Here is a 26,757-nt window from a genome sequence, read left to right as displayed (position 1 = left end):
CAACGGTGGATCATTCACTCATGACTTCCGGCTGAAGATTGTTGTGAATATTTCAACCTTATCTTTTGCATTGATGTGCTGGGCTCCTCTGAGAGGTCAGAGATGTTTGTTGTGCCTCCTTCTCCAGTGAACTGAATAACTGCCCTCCATTCTTCATGGCTGAATGTGCAGGACTGCAATGCTTAGATTTGATCCCATTAGAGTGAAATTGCCTAGTTTTGTCTACTGCTTCCTGCTTCTACTGTTTGGAACAGAGGTAGACGTGTGTTTTAGGCTCAAAGGGTTGACATCTCCTTTTTACATACACCTGGTGCTGCTCCTGGCATGCCCTCTTGCCCTGTTTCAATGAGCCAATGTTAAAAACATTCCTTTTGTAGGTGTTTCTTATGAAGAATTCCTTTTGCTTTTGCAATTTCAAGCATTTCTTCATGCTTCATGGCCTGTGTACAAAATGTAAACATGCTCCATCATTCAAATTTAAATGGTCTCTTTTTTTCTACAGTCCATTTCTCAGTGGCTATGGTTTTGAGGCGTACAGAAAAATGAAATAAATGTAGCATCTTATAAACATTTTCCTTGTTATAAACTTGTATCTGTTTTTGTTAAAACAGCATTTAACTAGTGGGCCAGAAAACCCATGGGGTATTGACTCTTGTGTTAAGTGTTGGCATGTTCCTGGTTGCACCCCTTTAACTTAGCTCTGTGAAATTTGCAGGGTCAGGGCATGAGGTTGGGTTAAACAAATCTTTGGCAAAGCAGTTCACATGGTTAAGGGATAATTCATGTACAGTTGATTTTGTAACTTATTTTAATTTCTATCTGTGCAGGAGCACGTCAGTTTGGATCATCTTAATGAACACCATGATTTGGGATTAGTCATTTCAGACTACTATTAATCACACAAGCGTAAGTAATGACTTCCAAAATTATTAAATACATTATTATATCAAACTCTTGGATTTTTTTTGAAGAAGAGCTGTATTTTATCTTCACATCATACTGTGGTGCACTGAATTCAGTTGTCTTTGTTAATTGACTTTGAGAATGTAATAGATTATTTTTCCACATGTTCCAGACAACGAGCCAATTTTCTCCTTGTAAAGCTGTGATTAGAGTCCCAGAACATACCTGAGGCTCTGACATCTGTTTCTGCATTTCTAATTTTAAGAAAAATCTCCTTTCACATTTTAAATGACGACAGGATCTTGTTTTTCTATGTTCCAAATATGCAGACACCCCGAGCTACACCGCAAATAGAAGCTGTTTACAAAGTCCAATGCCACTTTGGAAGGATAACTTTCATATCCATTAACATTGTCAGTAAGCACTAATTCAACTCAAAGCTTCATCTCAAGCTTTTGATTCTCAGTGTGGAAAATTGCACTACACATTTTACAAATCCTTCAGATTCGAATAAAATATTTGATGAGGTGAGTGAGACCCCTTGACATCAAGACCACATTTGACTGAGTGTGGCAAAAAGGAACCTTCATAAAACTGCAATCAATGAGAATCAGGTGGATAACTCTCCACTGGTTGAAGTCATATCTGGCACATAGGCAAGTGGTTGTGGTTGTTGGAGGTCAGTCATCTCAACTCCAGGATATCTTGGCACATGTCCCTCAGGGTAGTGTCCTAGATCAAACCATCTTCAGCTGCTTCACCAATAACCTTCCTTCTATAATAAGGTCAGAAGTGGGGATGTTTGTTAATGGCTGTGCAATGTTGAGCATCATTCACCTTCCTCAGATACTGAAGCAGTCCCTGTTCGAATGCAACAAAATCCGGACAATATTCAGGTCTAGGTTGAAAAATGGCAAGTAACATTCCTGCCACACAAATGCCAGGCAATGAACATCTCCAACAAAAGATAATCCATCCACACCCTTAAAATTCAATGGTATTACCATCACTGAATACCCTACTATCGAATTCCTGGGGGTTTATCATTGACCAGAAACTCAACTGGACTTCCCATATATATACAATGGCCATAAGTGCAGGCCAGAGACCTGGAACAATGCAGCAAGTAATTCAACCCCGACTGTCCAAAGCCTATACACCATCTATAAGTCACAAGTCAAGAGTGTGATGCAGTACTCCCCATTTGCCCGGATGGAGGCAGCTCCAATAACAATTGAAGCTTGACAACACCCTGACAAAGCAAGTGACTTGATTGGCACCACATCCACAAACATCCACCCCCTCCAACACTGGCGCTCAGTAGCAGCAGCGTGTACTATCTACAAGGTGCACCGCAGAAAATCACCAAAGAACTTTGGACAGCACCTTCCAAGCCCACAACTGCTTCCATCCAGAAGAACAAGGGCACCAGGTACATGGGAACACCACCACCTACAAGTTTCCATCCAAGCCACTCACCATCCTGACTTGGAAATATATCGCCGTTCCTTAACTGACACTGGGTCAAAATTCTGGAAATCCCTCCCTGAGGTCATTGTGGGTCCCTCTTATGGCGCATGGACTGCAGCAGCTCCAGTAGGCAGCTCATCTCCACCTTCTTGAGGGCAACTAGAGATGGGAATAAGTGCTGAACAGATAGCGATGCCAACATCTTATGAGTGAATTATAAAGACATTTGAAGGCATCTTTTTATTGCTCTGCAGTGGATGTGAATTCTTTGTTGAATAAATGTCACCATGTTTTAGATTGCTAGATGTCATTTTAAGACTGCAGTTTCTTATTGCTGCAATAAACATCCTTATGTCAGTTATATATTCATTGTTACTGCAGATTAAGAGTGTTTTGCCACAAAACAAATTGAAACAATTATCTTTCTTATTTAAAGCTGTTCTTGACTCTTTGAATTGTGACTACAATGAGTCCTGTCCGTTTATACATACACAATGGATATAATTTTAACTTTTATTGTTGCTGATAGTGATTCAGCCATCTGTTTTGCATGTGTCTCATTTTCTGATTATGCCATCAAAGAGACAATCATCCTTGTGCCTTTCCCATTTGAGTAAATATACCTTCATATGTAGAGTTTATTCATGATACCATCTGACCTAGTAGTTATGACAGATGCACTAGCTATAGACTTTTAAAGACATTAAAATGAAAACACCGATCTATCCTTACCTGTCCTTCCCTCTGCAGAAGCTTTATTGCTCAATTCTCCACTTTGTGTTACTATCACCATGCGATAAATCCTACCAGGGATCAAGTCCTGAAAGTTGCATTCCTTCATGTCTTTCCTTCCAAATATATTGCTTTGAGCAGTACCATTTGGATTATAAAGTGTTATGTTGTAGGAATCAAACTCCCCCAAAGCTGGGGTCCATGTGAATAACAAGTTGTCAGTCTGGTTACTGTTCATCCATTGCAGATGGGTAACCTGAGCTGGAACTAAACAAATAAAATTTAGTAAAGCACAAGAATGCAAATGAAGATCTGTAGAGGTATCTACATATAATCAATGACTTTGGCAATGGAATTAAAGGTTGTATATTCAGCTTTGCAGAATGTGCAAAACTAGGACGTACAGTAAATTGCACAGATGGAAGTAATGACTAAAAGGAATTTGAAGAGGTTCAGTGAGTTGGATAAACCTGCTGATGAAGTTCAAAGTATGAAGCCATCAACTTTGGTGCCAAGAGAGACAAATCAATGTGTTTCTTTATGATAAAAGACTAGGCACTGTGGAATAGCAAAGAGATTAGGACTTCAGATAAATCTCTAAATGTTAGTACACAGGTAGAAAAGTAACTAAATAGGCTATTGACATGTTAAACATTATCTCAAGAGGTCTAGAATCCAACACTGAGTAATTAATGCTGCAGCTGTATAGAATCTCGTCAGACCTATCTGGAATAGTTTTGGGAACTGTACTCCCTTCTTTTCATTAAAGGCTAAAGAAGAACTAGGATATAAAGTCAAACAGGAAATATGGCTGATGAGGAAGTACTAGATCTTTGGAGAGAAACAGGAGAAGATAATTGAGGCAAATAATGGAAGTCATGGGCTTACCATTTCACAACTATTTTGGTGACTTTTTTTAACAAAGTTAACTTTATGCGTAGAAAATCTAATAAATGCTTTAGATATCTGAAACATTGCAAAATGTTCGGAGAAGATGGAATTTGCTGGTGCTATCCCGATACCTGTACTTGACAGGGTATGTTGTGATATTTTGTATTCACGTTTGTAATGACAAACATTTCAGTGAGAGTCAACAGAAAATGTTTGGTGTTCTTTTGCATATAGCAAAATTGCAGATGTAATTTTTAGAAGTATATTTACCTAAAGGAAGTCATCCACTGATAATTTAGCTGTCACTTGTAACGCTGTATTCCTGTTCAAGGAGAAAAAAGATAGCTGGGATCCTAGGTGTGGCACAACAGCTCAGTGGTTTGCACTGCAGCCTCACAGCACCAGGTACCCAGGGTTCATTCCAACCTTGGGCAAATGTCTGTATGGAGTTTGCACATGCTCCCTGTGTCTGCATGGGTTTCTTCCCACAGCCCAAAGATATGCAGGTTATGTGGATTGGCCACGCTAAATTACTCATCGTGTCCAGGGATGTACAGGCTAGGTAGATTACCATGGGAAATGCAGGGTTACAGGCATAGGGTAGGGGAGTGAGACTGAGGGGGGATGCTCTTCAGGGGGAGATAGGGACCAATGGGCTAAATGGTCTCCTTCCACACTGTAGGGATTCTATTCCTATTTGCTACTCTAAGGGAGAATAAAAAAGGCACAACAATGGCAAAAGTTCAGATTGAAATAGATTGACAGAAATAATTACACTGATTGTACTGCTTTACCTGTCCTTCCAAAAATAGAGGATTCATTTGTTAAATCTCCGCTGTGAGTGACTATCACAAGCTTATACATTTTGCCTGGTGTCAGGTTCTGGAAGGAACACTCTTCAAGATTCTGAGTGCCAGACTTCCTGTCATGAAGTGTCTTGTCTGAATTGTAGAGGTATATTTCATATGAGTCACATTCTCCCTCTGCTTTGGTCCAGTTGAATGATAGAGTCTCAACACTGTTCTCATGCAACATCAGATCTGTGACTGCAGCTGGAACTGAACAGGCAAACACACTGAGTAGATGCAAGGCAGAAATATGTAGAGCTTCATAAGAGTAATTAAGCATCTTCAACACTGACTTTAGAACATAGAACATAGAACATTACAGCACAGTACAGGCCCTTCAGCCCTCAATGTTGCGCCAACCGGTGAAACCAATCTGAAGCCCATCTAACCTACACTATTCCATTATCATCCATTTGTTTATCCAATGACCATTTAAATGCACTTAAAGTTGGCGAGTCTACTACTGTTGCAGGCAGGGCATTCCACACCCTTACTACTCTTTGAGGAAAGAACCTAACTCTGACATTTGTCCTATATCTATCACCCCTCAGTTTAAAGCTATGTCCCAGTGTGCTCTCCATTACCATCTGAGGAAAAAGGCTCTCACTGTCCACCCTATCTAATCCTCTGATATCTTGTGTGTCTCCATTAAGTTGCCTCTTAACCTTCTTCTCTCTAACGAAAACATCCTCAAGTCCCTCAGCCTTTCCTCATAAGACCTTCCCTCCATACCAGGCAACATCCTGGTAAATCTCCTCTGCACCCTTTCCAATGTTTCCACATCCTTCCTATAATGCGGTGACCAGAACTGTACGCAATACTCCAAGTGCGGCCGCACCAGGGTTTTGTACAGCTGCAACATAGCCTCATGGTTCCGAAACTCAATCCCTCTACCAATAAAACCGAACACACTGTATGCCTTCTTAACAATCCTATCAACCTGGGTGGCAACTTTCAGGGATCTATGCACATGGACACCGAGATCTCTCTGCTCATCCACACTTCCAAGAATCTTACCATTAGCCCAATACTCTGTATTCTTGTTACTCCTTCCAAAGTACATCACCTCACACTTTTCCACATTAAACTCCATTTGCCACCTCTCAGCCCAGCTGTGCAGCTTATCTATGTCCTTCTGTAACCTGCAACATCCTTCCGCACTATCCACAACTCTGCCGACTTTAGGTTCATCCGCAAATTTACTGACCCATCCTTCTACGCCCTCATCCAGGTCATTTATAAAAATGACAAACAGCAGTGGCCCCAAACTCAACAGTATTCAGTCCATCGAGTCTGCACTCGTCAAAAACAGCCACCTAAATACTGTAATCCCATTTTCCAACTCTTGGCTCATCGCTTTGCATGCCTTACCATCTCAAGTGCATATTTAAATACTTCAGCTTTATGCTTGTTTCTCACTGTGAGAATGCAACGATTCTTGGGTTTGGTGGATTAAAGGTCCATTTTAGGAAGATCTTGATTATAATTATCCAGAATTTTTAAGTTATAATGAACAAGTGGTGCATTGTCAATCATATTTGGACTTGCTGACAGGAGCTATGTGTGCTTTTTCATTGTAACTTGCAGTGATCAGAAAATTAAGACGATACAGCACAATTTACAAGCAATTTGGGAATCTGCGAGCAAGCAAAGTAGCATCTGATCACAATAAAAATGGAACAATCGAGGCATGTTGGGCAGGATGTAATGAAAACTTTGTGTTTGGGACCCAATGAGGATGTGATTTGAAAATCATGGCCTTGGAGATCTTGAGGGGTGGTGTGGGGAGAAGTGGGAATGGAAGGCCTGTTTAGCATTAACTAGCAATCTTTTATCCTCCTTTCAGAGCTTGTGAAGGGGCCCTGCTTATTGAGGAATGGAATTTATTTAGGTGAACTCAGTCTGGTGCTTAGCTGTCTGGCTCACCATGGGTCAAATAAAGTTTATGTGTCTTTGTTTTAAATCTGCTATTTCAATATCTACTTGCGCTGGTGCCAACTCTGGACCTTCTTCCTCCATATTTGTTTATGAGCCTTTTCAGACTTGCTTCTGGTGCTCTGAGGAACTGCACACACTCTTCAGCAGGGCAGCAGTTGGTCCCAGCAAGGCTGCTGTCTGACTCAGCCGCTAGCACCAGACAGGCAGCTTCTGCTTCCTGGAGGTGCATGGTATCACTAACTAGGCACCAAGTTCGCCCCATAGACAATTAGATCATTTGAATTTAAAAATAGTGTCATAAAAAAATGTAATTGGGGCACAGAGATGGGACCAAGAATTCATCCAGCTGTTGGGTTCCCACATTTTCTGCAAAAGTCCAACTTGATTTTTGTAGTCTGAACCGGGAAATATAAACGTGAATATTCAATCCAGTTTTGGGTCATGTATAGAAAGCAAGATAAAACTTTGGAAAAACAGAATTACCAGAGATAGAAAAGAGCCCGAAGGTTCAGTGGTTAGCACTGCTGTCTCAGTGCAGGGGACGCAGGTTCGATTCCACCCTCAGGCAACTGTCTGTGTGGAGTTTGCACATTCTCCCCGTGTCTGTGTAGGCTTCCTCCCACAGTCCAAAGATGTGCAGGCGAGATGGGCTGGCCAAGCTAAATTGCCTGTGGTGTTCAGGGATGTGTAGATTAGCTGGCTTAAAGGGGATGGATCTGGCTAGGATTCTCGCATGGTAGGTGTGGACATGTTGGACAAAGGCCCTGTATCCACACTGTTGGGATTCTATTAAAAAAATGTGGTTTTTAAACTAACAGTAATAAATACCTGTTGGAATGAGTCTCCAACTTTGTTAAAGTTCATTTTCTGTGCCAAAGACGTTGTTTGATTATAATTAAGGCTGAATACATTGTTGAAAAGTTACCTGTCTTGAATGGATAAGCCTTAACATTTCTTAATGCATTTATTAGGTTCTTATCATGTAGGTACTTGAACTTCATGTCCTTTAACGTGCTGAGTGCCAAATCTCTTGGGAAGATACTGTCATCGGAGGGTAATCGAGACTGCAAATTTCTGATTTTTTCTGTTTAACTCCACAAATGCCATCATCAGAAATTGTTGTCCAATTTACTCTTAAATAGCAATGAACATTGATAACCTCCCTATTATGTTTACCACAAAATCTGGACTAGTAACTTATTTGCCATTTCAGCAGAATTGTTTCTGTGACAAATTTTCTGGAATGCATTGTTCAATTCATTAAATTAGATTAAATAAATTGTAAACTGAATTCATATATGAGAAGCTAAAAATGTCTGTGTATAATTTCTGACTTAAACTTACTAATTTAGAAGTCACTGAAGAATTGATTCCAGCAACAGCACTGAATTACTTCTATTTGTTTTTTAATGAAATTATCTTCAGTTTCACTCAACTACAATTTAAATTGTTTTCATTCAGCGTCATGTTTTACATTTGAAAGCATGCTTTCAGAATAATATTTTCATCTTTCATTTTTCAACTTAGATGCAACTAAAGCGTTGACATGATGTGGCTCACAGTTGAGGGTGCCCACAGCTCTATCAAAATTCCTAAACCGTTTGCTTGGATTCTGGAATTTGGTCTGGTACTATTCTAGAACAGAGTTTGGTGTGCTTGGTCTGATCGAAAACTGATATCTAAAGGCTAGTTCAGTTATGCTTATTTTCATTTTGTCCTTTCCTGTTGAGTCTAATTCATCCTCATGTTCTTAAAATGACTAGTGCCCAGTTTGAGCCTTGAGCAATTTTATTGAACACATGGCAAGGAGATTTCTGAAATCTATAGATTTATAACTCAATAAATGCTAATATGTCTTAGCTTCCAATCAGCTTTACGAGTCAAACTGAAGCCTATACTGAGACAATGATACACATGGCTGTTGAGGTTGAGCTTAAATAAGCAAAATAAGCTTTAAAGAATTTAGAAAATATATGTATCTTTATGATAAGAAAATCTGCATCATAGTCTTTTGCACACATATGATGAAATAGGTTAACAGGAAGACAAATAACTTCTTCTTCTGGTGCAGTTAAACTTATTTGAATTAAATCTCTGCATTGACCCAGTTATGAGAAAATTTCTATTATCTAAAGAGCTTCTCAGGTATCTGTGACATTCAGAAAACTAATTTCATTCGACTTTTCCTTCATAGACAGTCATTCCTTCCGTTATCCTCTGTAACAATAATGTGCAGTCTGAACTGATAACATGAAACTGCCTTCCCCATGTAACATTAGCACTGATAGTGTTCAAGAAACCATGTGCATTTGTTCCTCCACACGTCCGATAAATGTGAAAGGCACTGTGCTGAGGTTTAACTTTCCAAGTCACTATATAAATGTTAAAAGTATCATATTTCAGCCCTTGTGTCTCTGCAATCATTTTTGCAAAAACGGTGAAAATGAACTAAATAGCTTACCCCATCCAAGGCCCCAAACAATCCTTTCAAATCCGGCAGAAATTTACCTGCACTTCATCTACCCTCATCTATTGTATCCATTGCTTCTGATGTGGTCTCCTCTATACTGGGGAGACCAAACACAGACTCCGGGACTGGTTTGCAGAGCTCTGCATGCACCAACCATCCCGATCTACTGGTTGCCATTCACTTTAACTCCCCTCCCACTCCCCTGGTGACATGTCGATCCTTGGCCTCTACCATCAGAGTGAGGCCAACGTAAACTGGAGGAACAACGCCTCAAATTTTGCCCTGGAAGCTTACAGCCCAAAATGCCTGAATATTGACTTCATCAGCTTCAAAATCTCTCCTCCACCATCCTGTCCATCTTCTGACTCACCTATCCATTCCACCCTTCCCACTGACCAACCACAATAACCCTGTACCTGCATCCACATATCTCCATTTCACCTCCCCACTCCCCAGCCACACCCCCTCCCTCTATTTATTTCTGGGTTCCCGACCGCCTCCCCTGCACTGGCAAAGGGTTTTGGCCTGCAACATTGACTTCCCTGCTCCTCGGATGCTGACTGACCTGCTGTGCTTTTCCAGCTCCACTTTTACTGACTGTAGCTTCCAGCATTTGCAGTCCTTACTGTCTCCAAACGTCTAATGCTAATCAGGAAAAGCACATATAACTGCTGCATAATCAAAATGAGTTAGACCAGTAGGAAATATTAGGTGCTGTAATTTCCTTTCACAGTAGAGTGACTGCATTTTATACACAATGTTGTTGCCAGTGATAAAGTTCTTTTACTGTGTTCAAACCCAGCTTTCAAAGCTCACTATTATGCTTAGAAACATTTTCGTCCTCCCAATCTCACTGATTTTTCTTAATGGTGAGGTTTGCATGTTGAAATCTAAAGAGTGCAACAATATGCAAAGCCATCTGAATAGACACAAGTGCATTGTTCCCATGATGGAATATTTTCAAGCTTATTTGCAGATAGTGACCCAGTTATGTCTACTAGGTCACTCAGCTTGGTCTTGATGTGTCAAAGACTCAACCTAAACCTCCATACAAGAAAAAGAAAAACAAGTATTGACCCACGGAATCCCAAATGTAATTTGTTGGTGAATTGTGCAAACTGCTTTGAAACTTGCATATCACTAGTCTTCTCCTGAAAACAAAAGGGGAGCTAACTTTTTGTATCAAGTATCGTACCTGTTCTTCCCTCTCGGTCTGTTCCGATGCTGTACAAACCTCCACTTACAGTGAAGATACGAATCTTGTACTTCTTGCCAGGAATCAGATCAATGAACTTATGGCCCCTGCTGGCAGCTGGCACAGAAACGTTTGCGAGCATTTGAGTTCCTTGTTCATTAAGGAGTTGCAGTGTATAACCCTCTGAGATGCCAGTGGCTGGCTGCCAAGAAACTGCCAGGGTGGAGGTAGTATGTTTGTTTTCAACAGATAAGTTTGACACAGAGGCAGGGACTAGGAATGAAAGGAAGATATAACAATTTTATTTATCAACTAATATAATTGAATATTCTACTTGAAAAGTAAGTAAATAACATTGTGTTACCCTGTAATGAAAGAATTCACAAGGAAACACCGTGCTGAATTTTACTAGAAGTCAGCTAAGTGTCAATTTTGGTGAGTGTCATGGGAAGTTTCTCATGCTATTTCCTGAAACTCACCTCATTATCTAATCACCATGGCAGAATGGAGCCTGCTCACTATATCCCCTCTCTTGCCATAGGCAGAAATACTTGCCACCGCTAGGACCTCCAGGATTCTTTGTTTTCTCTCTATTCATTCAAGGAATGAGGGTGTCGCTGGCTAGACAACATTTATTGCCCAACCTTAATTGCCCAGATAATAAAATGTGAGGCTGGATGAACACAGCAGGCCAAGCAGCATCTCAGGAGCACAAAAGCTGACGTTTTGGGCCTAGACCCTTCATCAGACTCTTAATTGCCCAGATGGCAGTTAAGAGTCGACCACATTGCTGTGGGTCTGAAGTCACTTGTAGGCCAGACCAGGTAAGGTTGACAGTTTCCTTCCCTAAAGAACATCAGTGAACCAGACGGCTTTTTCCAACAATTGACAATGGATTCATGGTCATCATTAGCTTCCTAATTCCAGATATTTATTGAATTCAAATTCCACCATCTGTCATGGTGGGATTTGAACCTGGGTCCCCAGAACATTTTCAGGGTCTCTGGATTAACAGTCCAGTGATATCACCACTAGGCCATCACCTCCACCCTTACTGGCGCTAGCATCATATTTAAAGTCCAGCTGGGTACCCAATTTAATGCTGTTAGTCTTGTGTGCATAGAGTCAGAGCGCAACCTAAAAACAAATGCTTCTTGGGACACATGGGTGACATGGCTATCATTTCAATGCACATACAAGGCCATATTAGACATCTATTGATATTTAAGAACCAAACTATATAGCTGACCTGTCCTTAGCCTCACCCCATCTTAGAACCCTGTCTAAGGAACGCTACTTCAATGCTCAGTGTAGCCAACTACACTCTCATTGTTCAGTGTGGGAGCTTCCCATTCAAAAAGTTCAAAGCATTCACTATTATTCAGGAACATAAAAAATGAATAATAGAAAAAAAGCAAACACTTGCATTTGTCTCTGGGAACAGATAGAGACAACTTGCTTTTTGAACAGCTACAAATTTACAGGCACTGAGCGATCACTACACCCAACTCACATCTACTGGAGTCCGGTGTTAATTCAGTCCTGTCCAGTTTGTTGTGTCTGAAGCTGCAGTGCTGTATCATGTAGAAGATGATGTTCCTCCTGATCTATACATCATCCCCAGAAGACTGCTGCTGTTATCACAGCTCTTCAGAGTCCATCACATCCTCAGGTTGCCTGCTCCAGTTGTTCAGAGCACAGTGCATAATGACTATGTGGCACAGTCTGCCCGGAGAGTGTTGTAATGCACAAGCTGCACGTTACCCCACCCTAAATGCCACCTTAACTGATCCAAGCATCAGGGCCTCATCATCAGCAGGCTTATTGTCTGCACCACAGTGGCCTTGGTTGAAGGATGTGCTGCACCGCATCTACATGTGGCCTCAGTCAGGGGTTGCATAACAGAGTTAACAGTTATGGTTACAGACAGTAGCCCTTACATCCCAGTAACCATCCTTGACAGCCATCCTGTGCTTGAAACAAACAAGGAACATAATATTTCTCAATGATACAGGCATCACAAGACAGATTTCTCTGATGTAAGATGCCTGACCCATTGATAGAATGGAACACTTTTCTATCAATGAAGCCAGCTGCATTATAATATGGAGCTCTCAATGAAATGTTCGTCCAGTCTATACTGTCCTGCACCTGGGTGAAACTAGCTATTTTGGTAAAGCCTACTATCCAGGTGTCAGCCCCGATAACAAAAATGATCCTCTTGCTTCTCACAAGCAAAATTCCCCTCTCACGAGATAACTGTTTTTTTTGGATAATGGGAATTCCTGTTCTCACTGTTGAGAATCACCTCAATGTCAATCCCAACCGTTTTCCCAAATTTCTTGCCTTTGTCCACACTGTTTGGTGGCTGGGAAGGTTCTCTGCACTATGATTACAATTTCACTGAGCATTACTTTAAATAAAAGCATTTATTCATTCATCTTTGTTCAACTGCTAAATCCAAAACCTAAAATTATGCTGAATTAGTTGATTGAAGCTTGGAAAATCTGGGATCAGCAATCACTTTCAATGCCCTGCCCATTTATTCAAACAAATGTTTTCCTACCGCTGATGATTTTCACTTTTTTAACAATCTCTTGCTGGTTTTGGACACTGCAGCTGTGAACCCAATTGAAGAATTCTCACTGAAAATTAAATCAGCCAGGCAAATAAGCATCAGAGGTCCAGGTTGCATAAAGTAATGACTTTCAAGTGATTAACATTCACAATGGCTCTGAAGAACATAATCCCTGAGGGGAGACAAAGTGTTCTCCTCTAACTTTCAGAGAGCAGATGTATCCATACCAGCTCCACAGTGTCCTTGTAACTATCCCTGGCCAAATGTAGCTTTACATATTGATAGCATTCCTGTTATCTAAGAATAGGGCCTCTTCTGCAGATACACTACAGTGCTGTATTGTTGAATAGCAATCAATAGATAGGTCCGGATAAAGTCAAAGATGATTAATGGCAATGAAATAAACTACCTCAAAAAAAACTCTTATCCAGCACTGCATACTGGCAGAAGAGGTAAATACCACCTGGTGTCAAACATGGTCATCTGGAAAAGAAACCACTGTCCCACTAGATTTCCCATTGCTAGTCCTCAATTTTCAAATATTTATAAGATATTCCAATCACTGCTAATTTCATCCTCATTTTCCATGTGCTTTCCCCTTTCTTCTCTTTCTTCCAAACAATATAACCCAGGATACTGTGCCCTAGTTGTTCCATAAGGAAAAGTTTTTATTTGAAGTGGACAGATTATGTAGCTTGACCAGGGGCACTAACGAGCAGCAGTGAGGAGATGTTGGGTTGGAGGAGACAGGTTCCACTCCACTCTCCTCAGATTTGGATCACCAACCCTTGTTGGATTCATCAGTGAAGGTTTCACCATTGACCACCTCCAACTAATCCACCTCTACACTCGAATCAAGAATCTCACCACTCTGCACCAATTGGACAGTTAACAGAATCTTTTTGTACCCCATCAGGCAGACCTTTTCCCTCATCCAATAACTAGCCAACAGAAATTTTTAAATCATCTCTTTTAAAATCAGTTTTGTTTAGATATAACAATGAACGTCAGCCACAGCCCAGTTGTTTGCACCTTTGACTCCAGGTTCAAGTTCCACTTTCAAGTTTAAGAACAAAAATAGAGGTGGGCACTCTAGCTCAATAGCAACATTACAGATGCTATTCCAAGTTGGTGCAGGAGTAGCAAGGCTGCATTCGGGCATCTGAGCCAAGTGCTTGTCCACTCCCATCTGATTTCCTTGTTTTTTTTCTCTTTTTCTCATTGGCTTCTCTTTAAAACGTTCTGTGGCATCAGCATTGGCACGGCAGCGAGAGTGGGCTGTCCGCAGAATCGAGGCAGCCTCCTGTCGATTGGGACGGCAGCAGCACTGGCAAAGCTCCTCTCAAGGATCGGAGGCAGTGGTGACGACAACATTGGAATCATCAGTATGTTCGTGACTCCTCTCGACAACTGGGACTGTGACAGCAATTCTCCTCCAGGCAACAGGGATAGTGGCAGTAAAAGACTAGGCCCAGATGCCTGCATCAGAAGTTCAGCATTCCATACACCTTTATTGCATGGGGCTCTAAGATGTGGATGTTTTTCTTTCCTTTTTGGCTGTGTTTCTTTCATTTCTACTGCTGTTTTTCATTTCTGGTTTTTGTAACCAAGATGGTGCTGGAGAATGGTGACTTTGTAAACTTTTCACAGTACTCGTGTATTTCTATACTTCAGTACATACAACAATAAAATTCAATTATAATTCTTTTGCATGAGATATTAGGCATAGGTCTTATTTGCCACTTGATGTGTATGTAAAATATCCCATTGCACAATTCTGTTGATGAACAGGGGCATTATCTTCACTGTCCTGATCAACATTTATACTTCCATCAGCATTCTACAATTAAACACAGGTTACTTGGTCATTATCACATTGCTATTTGTGGCAGCATTCTGTGCTGCATTTCCTACCTTATAACAATGACCAAAATTCAACACTATTTCATTGGTTGAAAAGTGCTTTGAGATGTCCTGTATTCCTGAAAAGTGTTATATGAATGTAAGTTTTTTATTAAATGATTGCTTTCAGCACTTTCCCAAAGATGAATTTCAATTCCTGTAGACTCCAGCGCAGACAAGAGGTTTGGCAAATCTGCATCAGATGCAAGTGCCCCCTGTGTTTCAACTCAGTATTCTGTGTTATGCTCTGGCATTTGAAAAAAAATAGGGAATGAGAGAAATTGAAACCTCAGTGCACGGACAGTGCTGTGATGTTTATGGATAAATCAGTTTTGAGGATAAATTTATCTAATCTCTCAATGCAGTTTTTCGTGCAATATTAATCAAGGATTTCTGAGCAATTCTTACCAGTGCGTCCAAACGCTGTTGCATTGTTATGGAAGGTGCCACTAATTGACCGTACTAATACATGGTAGAGCTCTCCCGTCTCTAGATCATAAAAGGTGTGTTCATGCTGGTGTTTTGGAATAGGGCGGGCAGAGACCTGATGGCCTTTGTGAGATAAGATCACAGTATAGCTGTCCACGTCACCTCCTCCAGGAGACCAGTTCACCTTCAGGCCTTTGGTCACTCCATTATTTGAAACATGGATATTTTTAACTGCACTGGGTACTGCAGAAAGATACATTCGGAATATTAATAACTGCATGGTCATATGCTACAATAAATTAAAAAAAAGGTAATTGTGGAAATACTTAGCAGGTCTGGCAGTATCCAAAGAGACAGAAACAGAGCTAACATTTCAAGTACCTTTCTTCTGATGAAAAGTTCTCGACCTTCATGTTGTTTTCTCTCCACATATGCTGCCAGACTTTCTTAATATTTCCAGCACTATTTTTATGTCAAATTTTCAGCATCTGTAGCACTTTAGTTTTGTGAAGTGTTCAAAAACTATAATTGCTTTCTAAGTAAAATCATATGGATTTATTTTTTCCAACCAAAAAACTGCACACCTGTCTTCAAATTCCTCCTCTTATTTTTTAGGGAAGTTCTTGAGAACATATCATATTAATTGGGGTGGAATGGTGGCTAAGTGGTTAGCACTGCAGCCTCACAGCACCAGGGACCTAGGTTCAATTCCAGCCTCAGGTAACTGTCTGTGTGGAGCTTGCATATTCTCCCCATATCTGCGTGGGTTTCCTTCTACAGTCCAAAGATGTGCAGGCTAGATGGATTGGCCATGCTAAATTTCCCATAGTGTTCAGGGGTGTGTGGGTTATAGGGGGATGGGCCTGGGTCTGGGTGGGATGTTTCAAGGGGCAGTGTGGACTTGTTGGGCCAAAGGGCCTACTTCCACACTGTAGGGAATCTAATTATTGTTGAGTGAGAACAATGGCAACTCAAGAATTGGTTGAAAGTTACTTACATTTGCAAAACTTAATGTATTTTCTTAAAGGTGTTTTATATAGTTTATATATTTTAAGATGTTAGAAATGCACTATTTATACATGGCAGTACAAACTAACCTTTAGTGCACATTATAGGAGGTGCTCACTTGACAAGATAGTCTAATGCCGTAGGGTTGATTCTAATAGGTTGCTGCCTTTTGTTAAGAGTTTATTTCTATAGGACTGTGTCACTAACTGATCCTCTATTATTGGTCAGATCCGGTCTCAACTTCATATTAATATAAATTTCGTTACATGGCAGTCAGAATAAATGTTGTCCATAAAATACTGAACGCATAATAGTCGGTCTTATTCTTACTTGTGCGTCCTTCGATGAAGGCAGCACGTTGTAGAGTCCCGATCCATGTGGAGACTAGGATTTTGTAAAGACGTCCAGGGGTTAAGGAAGTAAATTGATGTGATGTGCTGCTGAGTGTTATTGGAAGGAAAACATTCATGTCATTGAACAGAAGCTGAATCTCATAGCGATCCACGTCACCAGCAGCTGCTTCCCAGGTAACGTTCAGAGTATCTGTGCTCCTGTCAGCCACGGTTAGAGAGCCAACTGCAGCCGGAACTAGTCAGAAAGAGTAATATTAGCATTAGACAATTCAACAACACTACTGAAACAGGCTAGAAAACATACTTCAAACACATCAAAGGAAGGATAAATCTGATACAAAGAAATTCACGCATTCATAAAATATAAATGTCAAACTTGTAAGGAAGAGAGAGACGAAAATGGTTTGGGATTCTTGCATACAAGCTCACTGTTTCTACCTGCTGCTCTTTATCTGAAAAGCCTACAGTCATGATCAAGCTACTGGACGAGGTTCAGTCAGGAAAACCATTCACTTCCCGACATCAAGGTGATTTTACTTCAGGACATTTCCATGCAACAACTAGCTGCCTGGAGTACAGCGTACTTAGATGGCTGACAAGTGTGGACAGTGGTCCGAGCTACCCCGCAATAATGGGTGTGTTGCAAGCACACAAGCTAAAGAGGGGAAGAAAACGAAACGTAAATTGGGGGAATTAAAGGAAAGTAACAACTGGTTCATTATTCATCTGCAATTCTTTTTATGACTCAACATATTCCAGCTGTTTCTTTTTTTTTCTGAAGGAGTTGAGACTAATCTGTAAATTTGTTACAAGATAATTTAGTGGAAAAGAGAATTTGCGACTGAAGATCAGTCATCATTTTATCATAAGGCACAGCAGGTCTGAGGAGCCAAGTTGTCTAGCTGTTTCTATTTATCATGCTCTTGGGTTCCTAGTCAAAGGCAAAATGTTGATTGACTTAGCTCAGTGCTCTAAGAGGATGCTATAAATCCAGCAGTTACTCATTTTCTTAAAATTTGTGTAAATGGAGCAAAGTATATTTTAAAAAATAGATGAAACACAATCCTCACTACACACTGACAGTCAATTTATCACAGTCCATCATAGCTCTTTACATAATAGATTAATAAACATGTTATGAAATCAGACAAGGTTTAAAAATAAGTCTTTTTGGATTTTTATCACTCTTGAATCACAACTTTTCTTTTTGTCATGGGTACTTTAAGCTAATGCATTATCCAAAGGCACCTTTCTGCTGACATTTCCCAAAAAAAGCCACCCACTCCAAAATTAAAATCTGGCTTGTCACCAGGCAAATAATTAAATTAAGTTAACTTATGGCATGCACAACCAGAAGCAGATATGTTGCTGCCAAAGCCATTAATATTCCAGATCAAAGAGTTTAACATTCATTAAAATTGAAATTTCAGTTTATTGCAATAAATTTCATGCTTACATGTTCTTCCAGTGGCAACATGACGAGATTCATATTTCCCACTCTTGGTGCTAACAGTGATGCTGTAAAGTCGTCCTGGAATTAAATTGAGGAATATGCATTCGTTTTCAGACTTTGGAACCTCTAAGCTTTTGCTGAAGTTGTAACTGTTTTTGATAGTTACTATATAATAGTCAAAATCCCCTGATGCATCCAACCAAGATACTTTCAGATAGTCACTTTTTCCAGAGTTGATAACTGTGATTCTTTGTACAACTGAGGGTTCTGCAAAATTAGAAAATGTTATAAGATCACTTAATCAAAATGCTGATGAAAGCTGAACAGCTTGGCAAATAATTTGATTAAAAGTAGTCCAGCACTCAGTAGAATGCTGCACATATAAATGTGAATCCCACATAAATTGTCACTTAACACATATCTAGGTGTCATCGCAAGATTTGAATCTGGGTTTTTCTTTTAAAACATAAGACATTCACTTTATCATCACTTTATCATCATCATTATTGTTATTCTACTCAAAGTTTTCTAAAATCTGTCCATGTGTAAGATTACGTTACCATAGTCTTACCACATCATAGGGCTGCTCTCTTTTAGAGAGAGCTAACTAGTGGTGGCTTAAATCGGAGGGTCACCATGCTTTCAGGGAGGGGAGGGGTGGAGAAGGGCATGTGGCAACCTGGACTGGTGTGGTGATTGAAGCCACTGCTGTTGGCAATACTCTGCAGTGTCAAACCAGCTGAGCTAAACCTGCCCTCAACAAGATACAATGCTAGGAACAAAAACAAAGTTGTTGGAAAAGCTCAGCCGATCTAGCAGAATCTCTGAGGGAAAAAACAGAGTTAATATTTCGGGTCTGGTGACCCTTCCTGTTTTTAACTTCACAGATGCTGCCAGATCTGCCAAGCTTTTCCAGCAACTTTGATTTTTTTTTCCTGATTTACAACTTCCACAGTTCTTTTGGTTTTTATTAAGATACAATGCTGCATTTTCACAAAGTAGAATTACTCCCCTAACTGGTTGCTGTGTTCAGAAAGTGTAATTATTTTTCCTTCATTGTACTTAGCTGTCAGTACTTCTTTATTAAATGAAAAATACTTGATTTTTTTGTAAAGTGAAAATGAAGAACTTTACTCGAGACAAACAATTACTTTTTGGTCAATAAAACTGCCAATCCTTTCACAAAAGGAATATTTTTTCAGGCAATGGGAGCCAGTCTCCTGATCGAGATCTTAGTGTACAAAATGTCAGTGATGAAGGAGTTCTTTCAGATACCTCAAAAGATTTAGTTCTAAACTCAGAATTCCTGAGTAAAGCACACACAAACTCAAGGCACATAGACAGTGCACGACACATGGCTCAATGTGGTCTTCTGTTTGGATCTGCTGAATTTACTTTAGCCAAGTTCAATTGGCAGTCAACTTGAAAAATCATCTCAAAATATGACTGTGGATTCAATTATTAGTTACTTAATGATATTGTTTGTTTCCTGAGATATTGTTCCATAAAAATTGTTCAAATACATCAACCTACACTTTCTGGAGCTGATAGTGAAAATTAGTTCTGAGGGGCAATGTAGATTACAATATTTTAAATAAATTTTCACAGAAGGGACTCATGAGAGAAGGTAAGAAAGGAAAGTTGTCACTTTGGCGGTGCTGTATAGCTGCATTGTGAAAAAAAGACTTCACACGGTATATTGTCAGATGCCCAAGTCCTGGCGAAATAACATGCAGTCTCACGTTGCTGGGAGGTCACAGAATAGTGGCCCCTTATGGGCCATTTGAAAATGCTGAACGGAGATCAGGAAAAGGTGAAGAGTTGAAGTGTATACGAGAGCATAAACTTCTATAAGACAAAACCTTGATATACATAAATCCTGAATTGCAAATTAACCCTAATTCACATCACAATTGGCAGCAGTGATCAACAGTGAAATAAACGAAGGGTGATGCTTGACATTTTCAGTGACACCAACCACATTAAATTGCGAAAGTTATAAGAATGTTTTACACTCATACTGGTTGTCATTATTTGAAGGAATAAAAATTATATCATACGTGTCCGCTGTTGTGTAACAGTGTGGTTTTCATATCTCCCACTTCTGGTCGTTACAGTCACATTGTACAGCCTTCCAGGGGTGAGGGAACTGAAGGGAAACTCAAAGCTGGTTTTGGAGACCGTGTGAGACTGGACAACTTTCCCATTGTGCGACAATGTCACAAGATAACTATCCACATCCCCAGATGCGGGTAGCCAGGAAACCAGGAGGTAATCATTGCGACCATGATTATTCACCATCACACTGGGCACACTTGAAGGAACTGAACAATGACACAGAAGAAAAATGTTAAAAGACATTGTTTCAAATATTAGGTACTAAGTCATTATTTAAGCATATTGTGTTTGAAGAGTTCTTCAAATATGGTCAACTTCTATTCGTTTATTTCTATGTTCCCATGCTTTTTTTTCTGATTTCGTTCTGGAATTTATGCATGTCTTAAGACACAGCAAAGGGGAATTGACTAAACTAAGCCATCATTGAAATGTACTGATTCAATGTTACTTTTTTTAGAACCAGGAAAACCACACTTTGAAATTCCATGCTCTCCATACTTGATCCAATGAAAATGAATTAGGAACATTAATCATTAAAGTGGAGCGATAAGCTGGCCAGTTTAAATAGAACATAATAACAAACAATTTTATTATGTTTCACGCTTTGCTAGTCTATCAGCTCAGCAGCTTAAGATGGAACAGGTGAGCCAAGGAGAGAGTTACACTGGGAGGCTGGTGCTGCATGGTCAATTGTCCATGGTATAGATGAACTTGAGTGAGTCAAGTACAAAATGCCTGTCTGCTGTTTGTGAAAAATATGGTTTCTGAAACTGTGCCTTTCATTTAGTTTATTTAAACAGAGAATGAACTAAGGAACATGCATGTGATGAATGGTGCCTGATTTATAGATATTAAAATCATATTTAGCATTTAGCTTTTAGAATAGTGGCATTTGTAATTGGTTACTTTATTAAAGGATTAAAAGAAACTAGGTCACGTAGTCCTCCAAAGCAATGATCTAGTTTTCCAGTATGTGTTTGAGAACAGGGACTCCTGGAGTGTTAATGGAAGATTGTTTCTGCTATGGTGATTGACAACAGTTGATGTAAACATGGAGGGCCATTAGCTTATTTGTGGTTCAGGATAGATTTTAGTTTAGAAACCTGAGACTATCAAATTTTTTGCGCAGTACAAGAGACTTGACAAATAATCGATGAGGGAGGCAATGGTCTAGTGGTATTATCACTGGACTGTTAATGCAGAGACCCAGGTAATGTTCTAGGGACCCATGTTTGAATCCCGCCATGGAAGATTTTGGAATATTGAATTCAATAAATATCTGGAATTAAGAGTCAAATGATGACCATTGTTGATTATCAGGGAAAAATGCATCTGACTCACTAATGTCCTTTAGGGAAGGAAACTATCATCCTTATCTGGTCTGGCCTACATATGTTTCCAGACCCACAGCAATGTGATTAACTCTTAACTGTCATCTGGGAAATTAGGGATGGTCAATAAATGCTGGTTTGTCAGTGATATCCTTATCAAATGAATGACTAAAACAAAATTAACACTCCAGGGGTAAGGGTTCAAATTGACAGCAAATAGATTTCTGCAGGGGTCAGTGTTGGGACTACAGCTTCATTATACAATAATGATCTGGACGAAGGAACTGAGGGAATTGGTGCATTTGCAGATGACACAAAGGTAGGTGAAGGACAGGTAGTATTGAGGAAGTGGGAAGACTACACAAGAACTTGGAGAGGAGAGGAGAGTGGACAAAAAAGTGGCAGATGGAATATGATGTTGGAAAATGTGACATTATGGACTTTAGCAGGAAGAATAGAAATGGGGAAAGACTTCAGAAATCTGTAGCACAAAAGGACTTGGGAGTCCTAGGTCAGGATACTTTTAAGGTTAACATGCAGGTTCAGTTGGCAGTTAGGAAGGCAAATGAAATACTGGCATTCATTTTAAGAGGGTGAGAATGCAAGAGCGAATATGTACTTCTGAGGCTGTATAAGGCAGTGGTCAGACCATTTTTGGAATATTGTGTACATTTATGGGCCCCATATCCAAGGAAAGGTATGATGCCATTGGAGGAGGTCCAGGGAAGGTTTACAAGAATGATCCTGGGTATGAAGAGCTTGTTGTAGGAGGAGCAGTTGAGGACTCTGGATGTGTGTATGGTAGAGTTTAGAATGATGAGGGAGGCCTCATTGAAACTTACAGAACACTGACAAGACTGGACAGAGTGGATGTGGAGAAGATATTTCCACTAACAGGAGATACTAGGACCTAACGGCACAACCTCAGAGTGAAGGAATGATTCTTTAAAACTGAGATGATGAGGAATTATTTCAGCCAGAGCGTTGTTAATCTGTGGAATTCATTACCTCAGAAGTCTGTAAAAGCCAAGACATTGAGTGTATTTATGATGGAGATTGATAGGTTATTGATTGGTAAGGGGAATAAAAGGTTACAGGGAGAAGGCAGAAGCTTGGGGTTCAGAAACATATCAGTCATGGTCAAATGGCAGAGCAGACTTAATGGACCAAATGGCCTAAAACTGCTCCTGTATCTTATGGTCCTAAGGTCTTACTATGGTCCAGGGATCAGAAGGATGTATAGTTGCTGTCCTAGAAAGGGGATTTTCCAGAGCAATTAAGGGAATTGTTACCTTAGTGGGAAAGTTTAAATTATACAACTTCTAGACCAGGGTGTTAGTTAGAAATTTGCAGGTGATTAAAAGCAAATCTGAAAATACTTGTGTAAGAAGACTTCACAGTTGACAGGAACAAAGTAGGAAGAATCAGTTAAATCAAACTGAAAGTTTTGACATAGAGGGGTAATTTCTCTATTTGAATCATTGCAAAGTGATAGTGTTGGGGAATAGATGAGGCTTTATTTTGCTGTGTGTTTTTTTTGAACTATGCTCTAAATCTACATAGCTAAGCTTGCTATAGATGACACAGTGTGGAGGTGGAGGAGCACAGCGGGCCAGGCAGCATCAAAGGAGCAGAAAAGTTGATGTTTCGGGTCCTGACTCAACCTGAAACATCAACTTTCTTGTTCTTCTGATGCTGCCTGGCCTACCGTGTTCCTCCAGCTTCGCACTGCGTTATCTCTGACTCCAGCATCGACAGTTCTTACTATCTCTAGCTTGGTTTGCTTTTTTTTTGTTCTTATCTTTTATGTAACAAACTTCTGCTCTGTTGTTAAGGAAACTTTGTGGCCTTGTGTGACTATGTTTCAATGACTAACTATCATGTTTCCTGAACTAAACATATGATCTATCAGGCCAAATTTCATTGTGGGGTCTGGCTTGACCGGTAGTAACATCATCTAGGATCTTAACACTGAGTGTGGTAAGAAATGGAAATCTACAGGGATCCTTACAATGAAATGTGTATTTATTCATTTTTAATATTCATCATATTGAAATTATTCAAATGCTGATAATTATTTATTTTCAACCCTGCTGGAGTAATTTTTCAGGTTGCACTTCATAGCCTATTGTTGCTGGTGTGACAGGCATAGAACATACCATCTCATCACACAAGAGGTAAAAACTGTAGGGGATAGATTTTGTAATACAATTGAGAAAAAGCAGGGTTGGGATTAATTGGATAGCTGTCCCAAAGGAACTGTCATAGTATACCAAATAGTCTCCCTCGCTTCCATATAATTCTGAGATTCGGTAAATATTTACGAGTGTTACTATTTGCCCCCTGGTGGTGAATTGTAGCAGGACTATTATAGCAATCTGTTCAAATAAAAACACACTAAAAACCAAAGAAAACTACAAAAGTGATTTAATGGGCTTGCAATACTGCCAGGGAACCTCACCTATCAGAACTGCATAACTTCAAATTTTGCAATTATTTCGTGAATGGTTAGTGTATGAGCAAATTTTCTGGTATCTTGTCCCAGTGGGCCAGCCTCCCATGGGCCTGGAGACCTCCTAGCATTTATTTAATCACCTTTCAGGGAATTAATTTTTCTAGCTCAGGAATCATAACTTACCACAAACTTGTCACCACTTATAATCTGTAAACAGGTCACATTTCTAGTGGAATTATACATGGCCAATGCTCAAAGGACCAGAGGTTTCACTTGAAGCAGATCAGTACCATTTTCTACCCAGTTAGGGTCACACATATTATTTAAATGGTGAGAGATTCAAAGGAAGGGTGTAGATGCCCTAGAAGTGGTTCAAAGGAAGTTTACCAGACTAATACCCAGAATGGGTGGGTTGTCTTATGAGAAAAGGTCAGGTGGGCCAGGTTTGTATCTGTTGGAGCTTAGAAGAGGAAGAGGTGACAACTGAAACATGTAAGATCCTGCAAGGTCTTCACAGGATAGACGTGGAGAGGGTGTTTCCTCTTTCCTGGGGTGGCACCATGGTTAGCACTGCCACCCCATAGTACCAGAGACCTGGGTTCGATTCCATCCTTGGGTGACTGTCTGTGTGGAGTTTGCACATTCTCCCCGTGTCTCTGTGGGTTTCCTCCAACAGTCCAAAGATGTACAAGTTAGATGGATTCGCAATGCTAAACTGCCCTGTAGAGCCCAGGGATGTGTAGGTTAGGTGGATTAACCATGGGAAATGCAGGGTTATGAGGATAGGGTAGGGAGTGTGTATGGGAGAGATATTCTTTGGAGGGCTGGTGTTGTCTTGGGCTAAATGGTCTGCTTCCACACTGTAAGGATTCCATAATTTCTTATGGGCTCATCATTTAACACTAAGGGGCACCCATTTAAAACAGTTGAGACAAAATTCTTTCTCACAGTGTTTTGAGTCTTTGGAACTCTTCCTTAAAAGGTAGCAGGAGCACACCCTTTGAATATTTTCAAGTCAGAAGTAGATATGTTCTTTGTAAACAAAGAAATAAAATATTGCCAGGGTATTTGAGGTTACAATCAGATAAGCTATATATATATAGCTATAACCTAGAACCAAGAGGCAAAGTAGGTTTCAAGAGATGCATAGCTTACACCTGCTTCTTGTTCCTATGTTCAGAAAGCACTGCCTGAAAGGGCAATGCAGGCAATAACATTCAGAGCGAAACTGAAGACAAATAACTTGAAAACAAATAGTGTACAGGACTTTCGGAAAAAATCAGCGAAGTGGGTTTACTTGGTTATTAATTGAAGAGCTGACGTGGACATGACGGGTCAAATGGCCTCCTTGTGATTTGATTAGACTTGCACATTTTCCTGGGACGTGGGCTCAGCTTCACAATGGGAAGTTTATTTAATAATTAAGTCATAGGTGCAGCAAGCAATTAATGTCACTCCTGCATTCTGTGTCCTTTTCTTACCTGTTCTTTCTTCAGCTATTGATTGTCTTGAGGAGATTCCTCCACTAATAGTGGTGACGACCACAGAGTATGACCCTCCAGGTTTCAGGGAATGAAACAGATATTGATCGGTTTCACTTGAAACACTTTCATTCTTTATTACAATGTTTTCATGTATGAGGTGGATTTGGTAATTGTCAATGTCCCCAATGGCTCTAGTCCAGCTGGTGTGTAAGCTGTTGCTTGTCCCTTGGTTTGTCACGTGGTGGTTTGACACCTGAGCCGGCACTGAAGAAAAATGGTGTTACAAAATAATTTGAATGCAAGATTGTCCGAGCTTATTTTTGTCCTTTGTAGATTGTGAAGGTTCCTCTGAAGTCATTGTAAAATTGAAATAGATTATTTTGGAATCATAGATACTTTATCGATTTAATGAAGGGAAGGAGCTGGTGTAATGGAAATGTGATTAGCCTAATAATCTAGAGCCCCAGTGGAGATAGGGTTCAAATGCCACTGCGGCAGGTAATGAAATCCAAGTTCAATAATAGTCTTGAATCAAAAGCCAGCCCAATGATGACCATGTAATCTAACAAGTTGACAGCTTTAGCAATACCAAGACTGAGTAGTGGGCACTGCTGGCACTATAACCATCCTCCAGAATGAAGAATCATATGAGGAAAGAGTGAGGTTAATAACAGTATGGATTTGGGCAGGTGAGAATGGTGAAGGAATGGGATTTGGAGGTCATGGGGAAGACAAAAGGTGTAACAACTTATGCCCTGTTCCATCCTGCCTTTTGTACAGTTGTCACAATCATATCAGCTAATGGCGTGAGTTTGCCTCCAACAGAATGTTTTATCTGATATAGCAATACAGTCTTCATCTTTTGTAACAGAAGAAACTGGATGTGAATACTTTAGCAGTGAAGTAACCAACCAACTGGTTTGTGTAAACATTCCATTCTTCAGGCACATAGCTATCTGGGCTAATATTGCATTATTAGTTTACAAGAGAGGAGCATGCTTCCAGAAGAGCCTCATGCTTCAAGTTACGTGGGAGAAAATGGACCATTTGTCAATAAAAAATAGAATATTTATGCAGTGCCTTCACAATCAATGAAAACTTCCAAAGGGGAATCACCATTTTAATGCTGTTTGTGGAACCTTCCTCTGTGCAATATGATAATAAGCAGGTAGCCTGTTCTAGCAATGTTGTACCAGGGA

The 26,757-nt window shown here is 40.1% G+C and overlaps 1 protein-coding gene across 3 annotated transcripts in view; it reads right to left on the bottom strand.

The window, feature by feature from the left end:
- The window catches only part of ptprb (protein tyrosine phosphatase receptor type b), a 114,610-nt gene that overhangs the window by 31,611 nt on the left and 56,242 nt on the right, over positions 1-26,757 (bottom strand). For all 3 annotated transcript variants that reach the window (XM_059652487.1, XM_048548990.2, XM_048548991.2), the window contains 8 exons: positions 25,556-25,822; positions 20,231-20,494; positions 18,174-18,437; positions 16,695-16,952; positions 15,336-15,599; positions 10,448-10,720; positions 4,791-5,054; positions 3,106-3,372 (listed from right to left, as the gene is read on the bottom strand). In XM_059652487.1, the coding sequence (XP_059508470.1) occupies positions 3,106-3,372; positions 4,791-5,054; positions 10,448-10,720; positions 15,336-15,599; positions 16,695-16,952; positions 18,174-18,437; positions 20,231-20,494; positions 25,556-25,822 (2,121 nt within the window). The remainder of the gene's footprint in view (positions 1-3,105; positions 3,373-4,790; positions 5,055-10,447; positions 10,721-15,335; positions 15,600-16,694; positions 16,953-18,173; positions 18,438-20,230; positions 20,495-25,555; positions 25,823-26,757) is intronic.

This window comes from Stegostoma tigrinum, chromosome 18 (genome assembly GCF_030684315.1).
Source record: "Stegostoma tigrinum isolate sSteTig4 chromosome 18, sSteTig4.hap1, whole genome shotgun sequence".
Lineage (NCBI taxonomy): Eukaryota > Metazoa > Chordata > Chondrichthyes > Orectolobiformes > Stegostomatidae > Stegostoma > Stegostoma tigrinum.
Note: the sequence above shows the minus strand (reverse complement) of the source record. Positions and strands in the feature narration are given on the sequence as shown.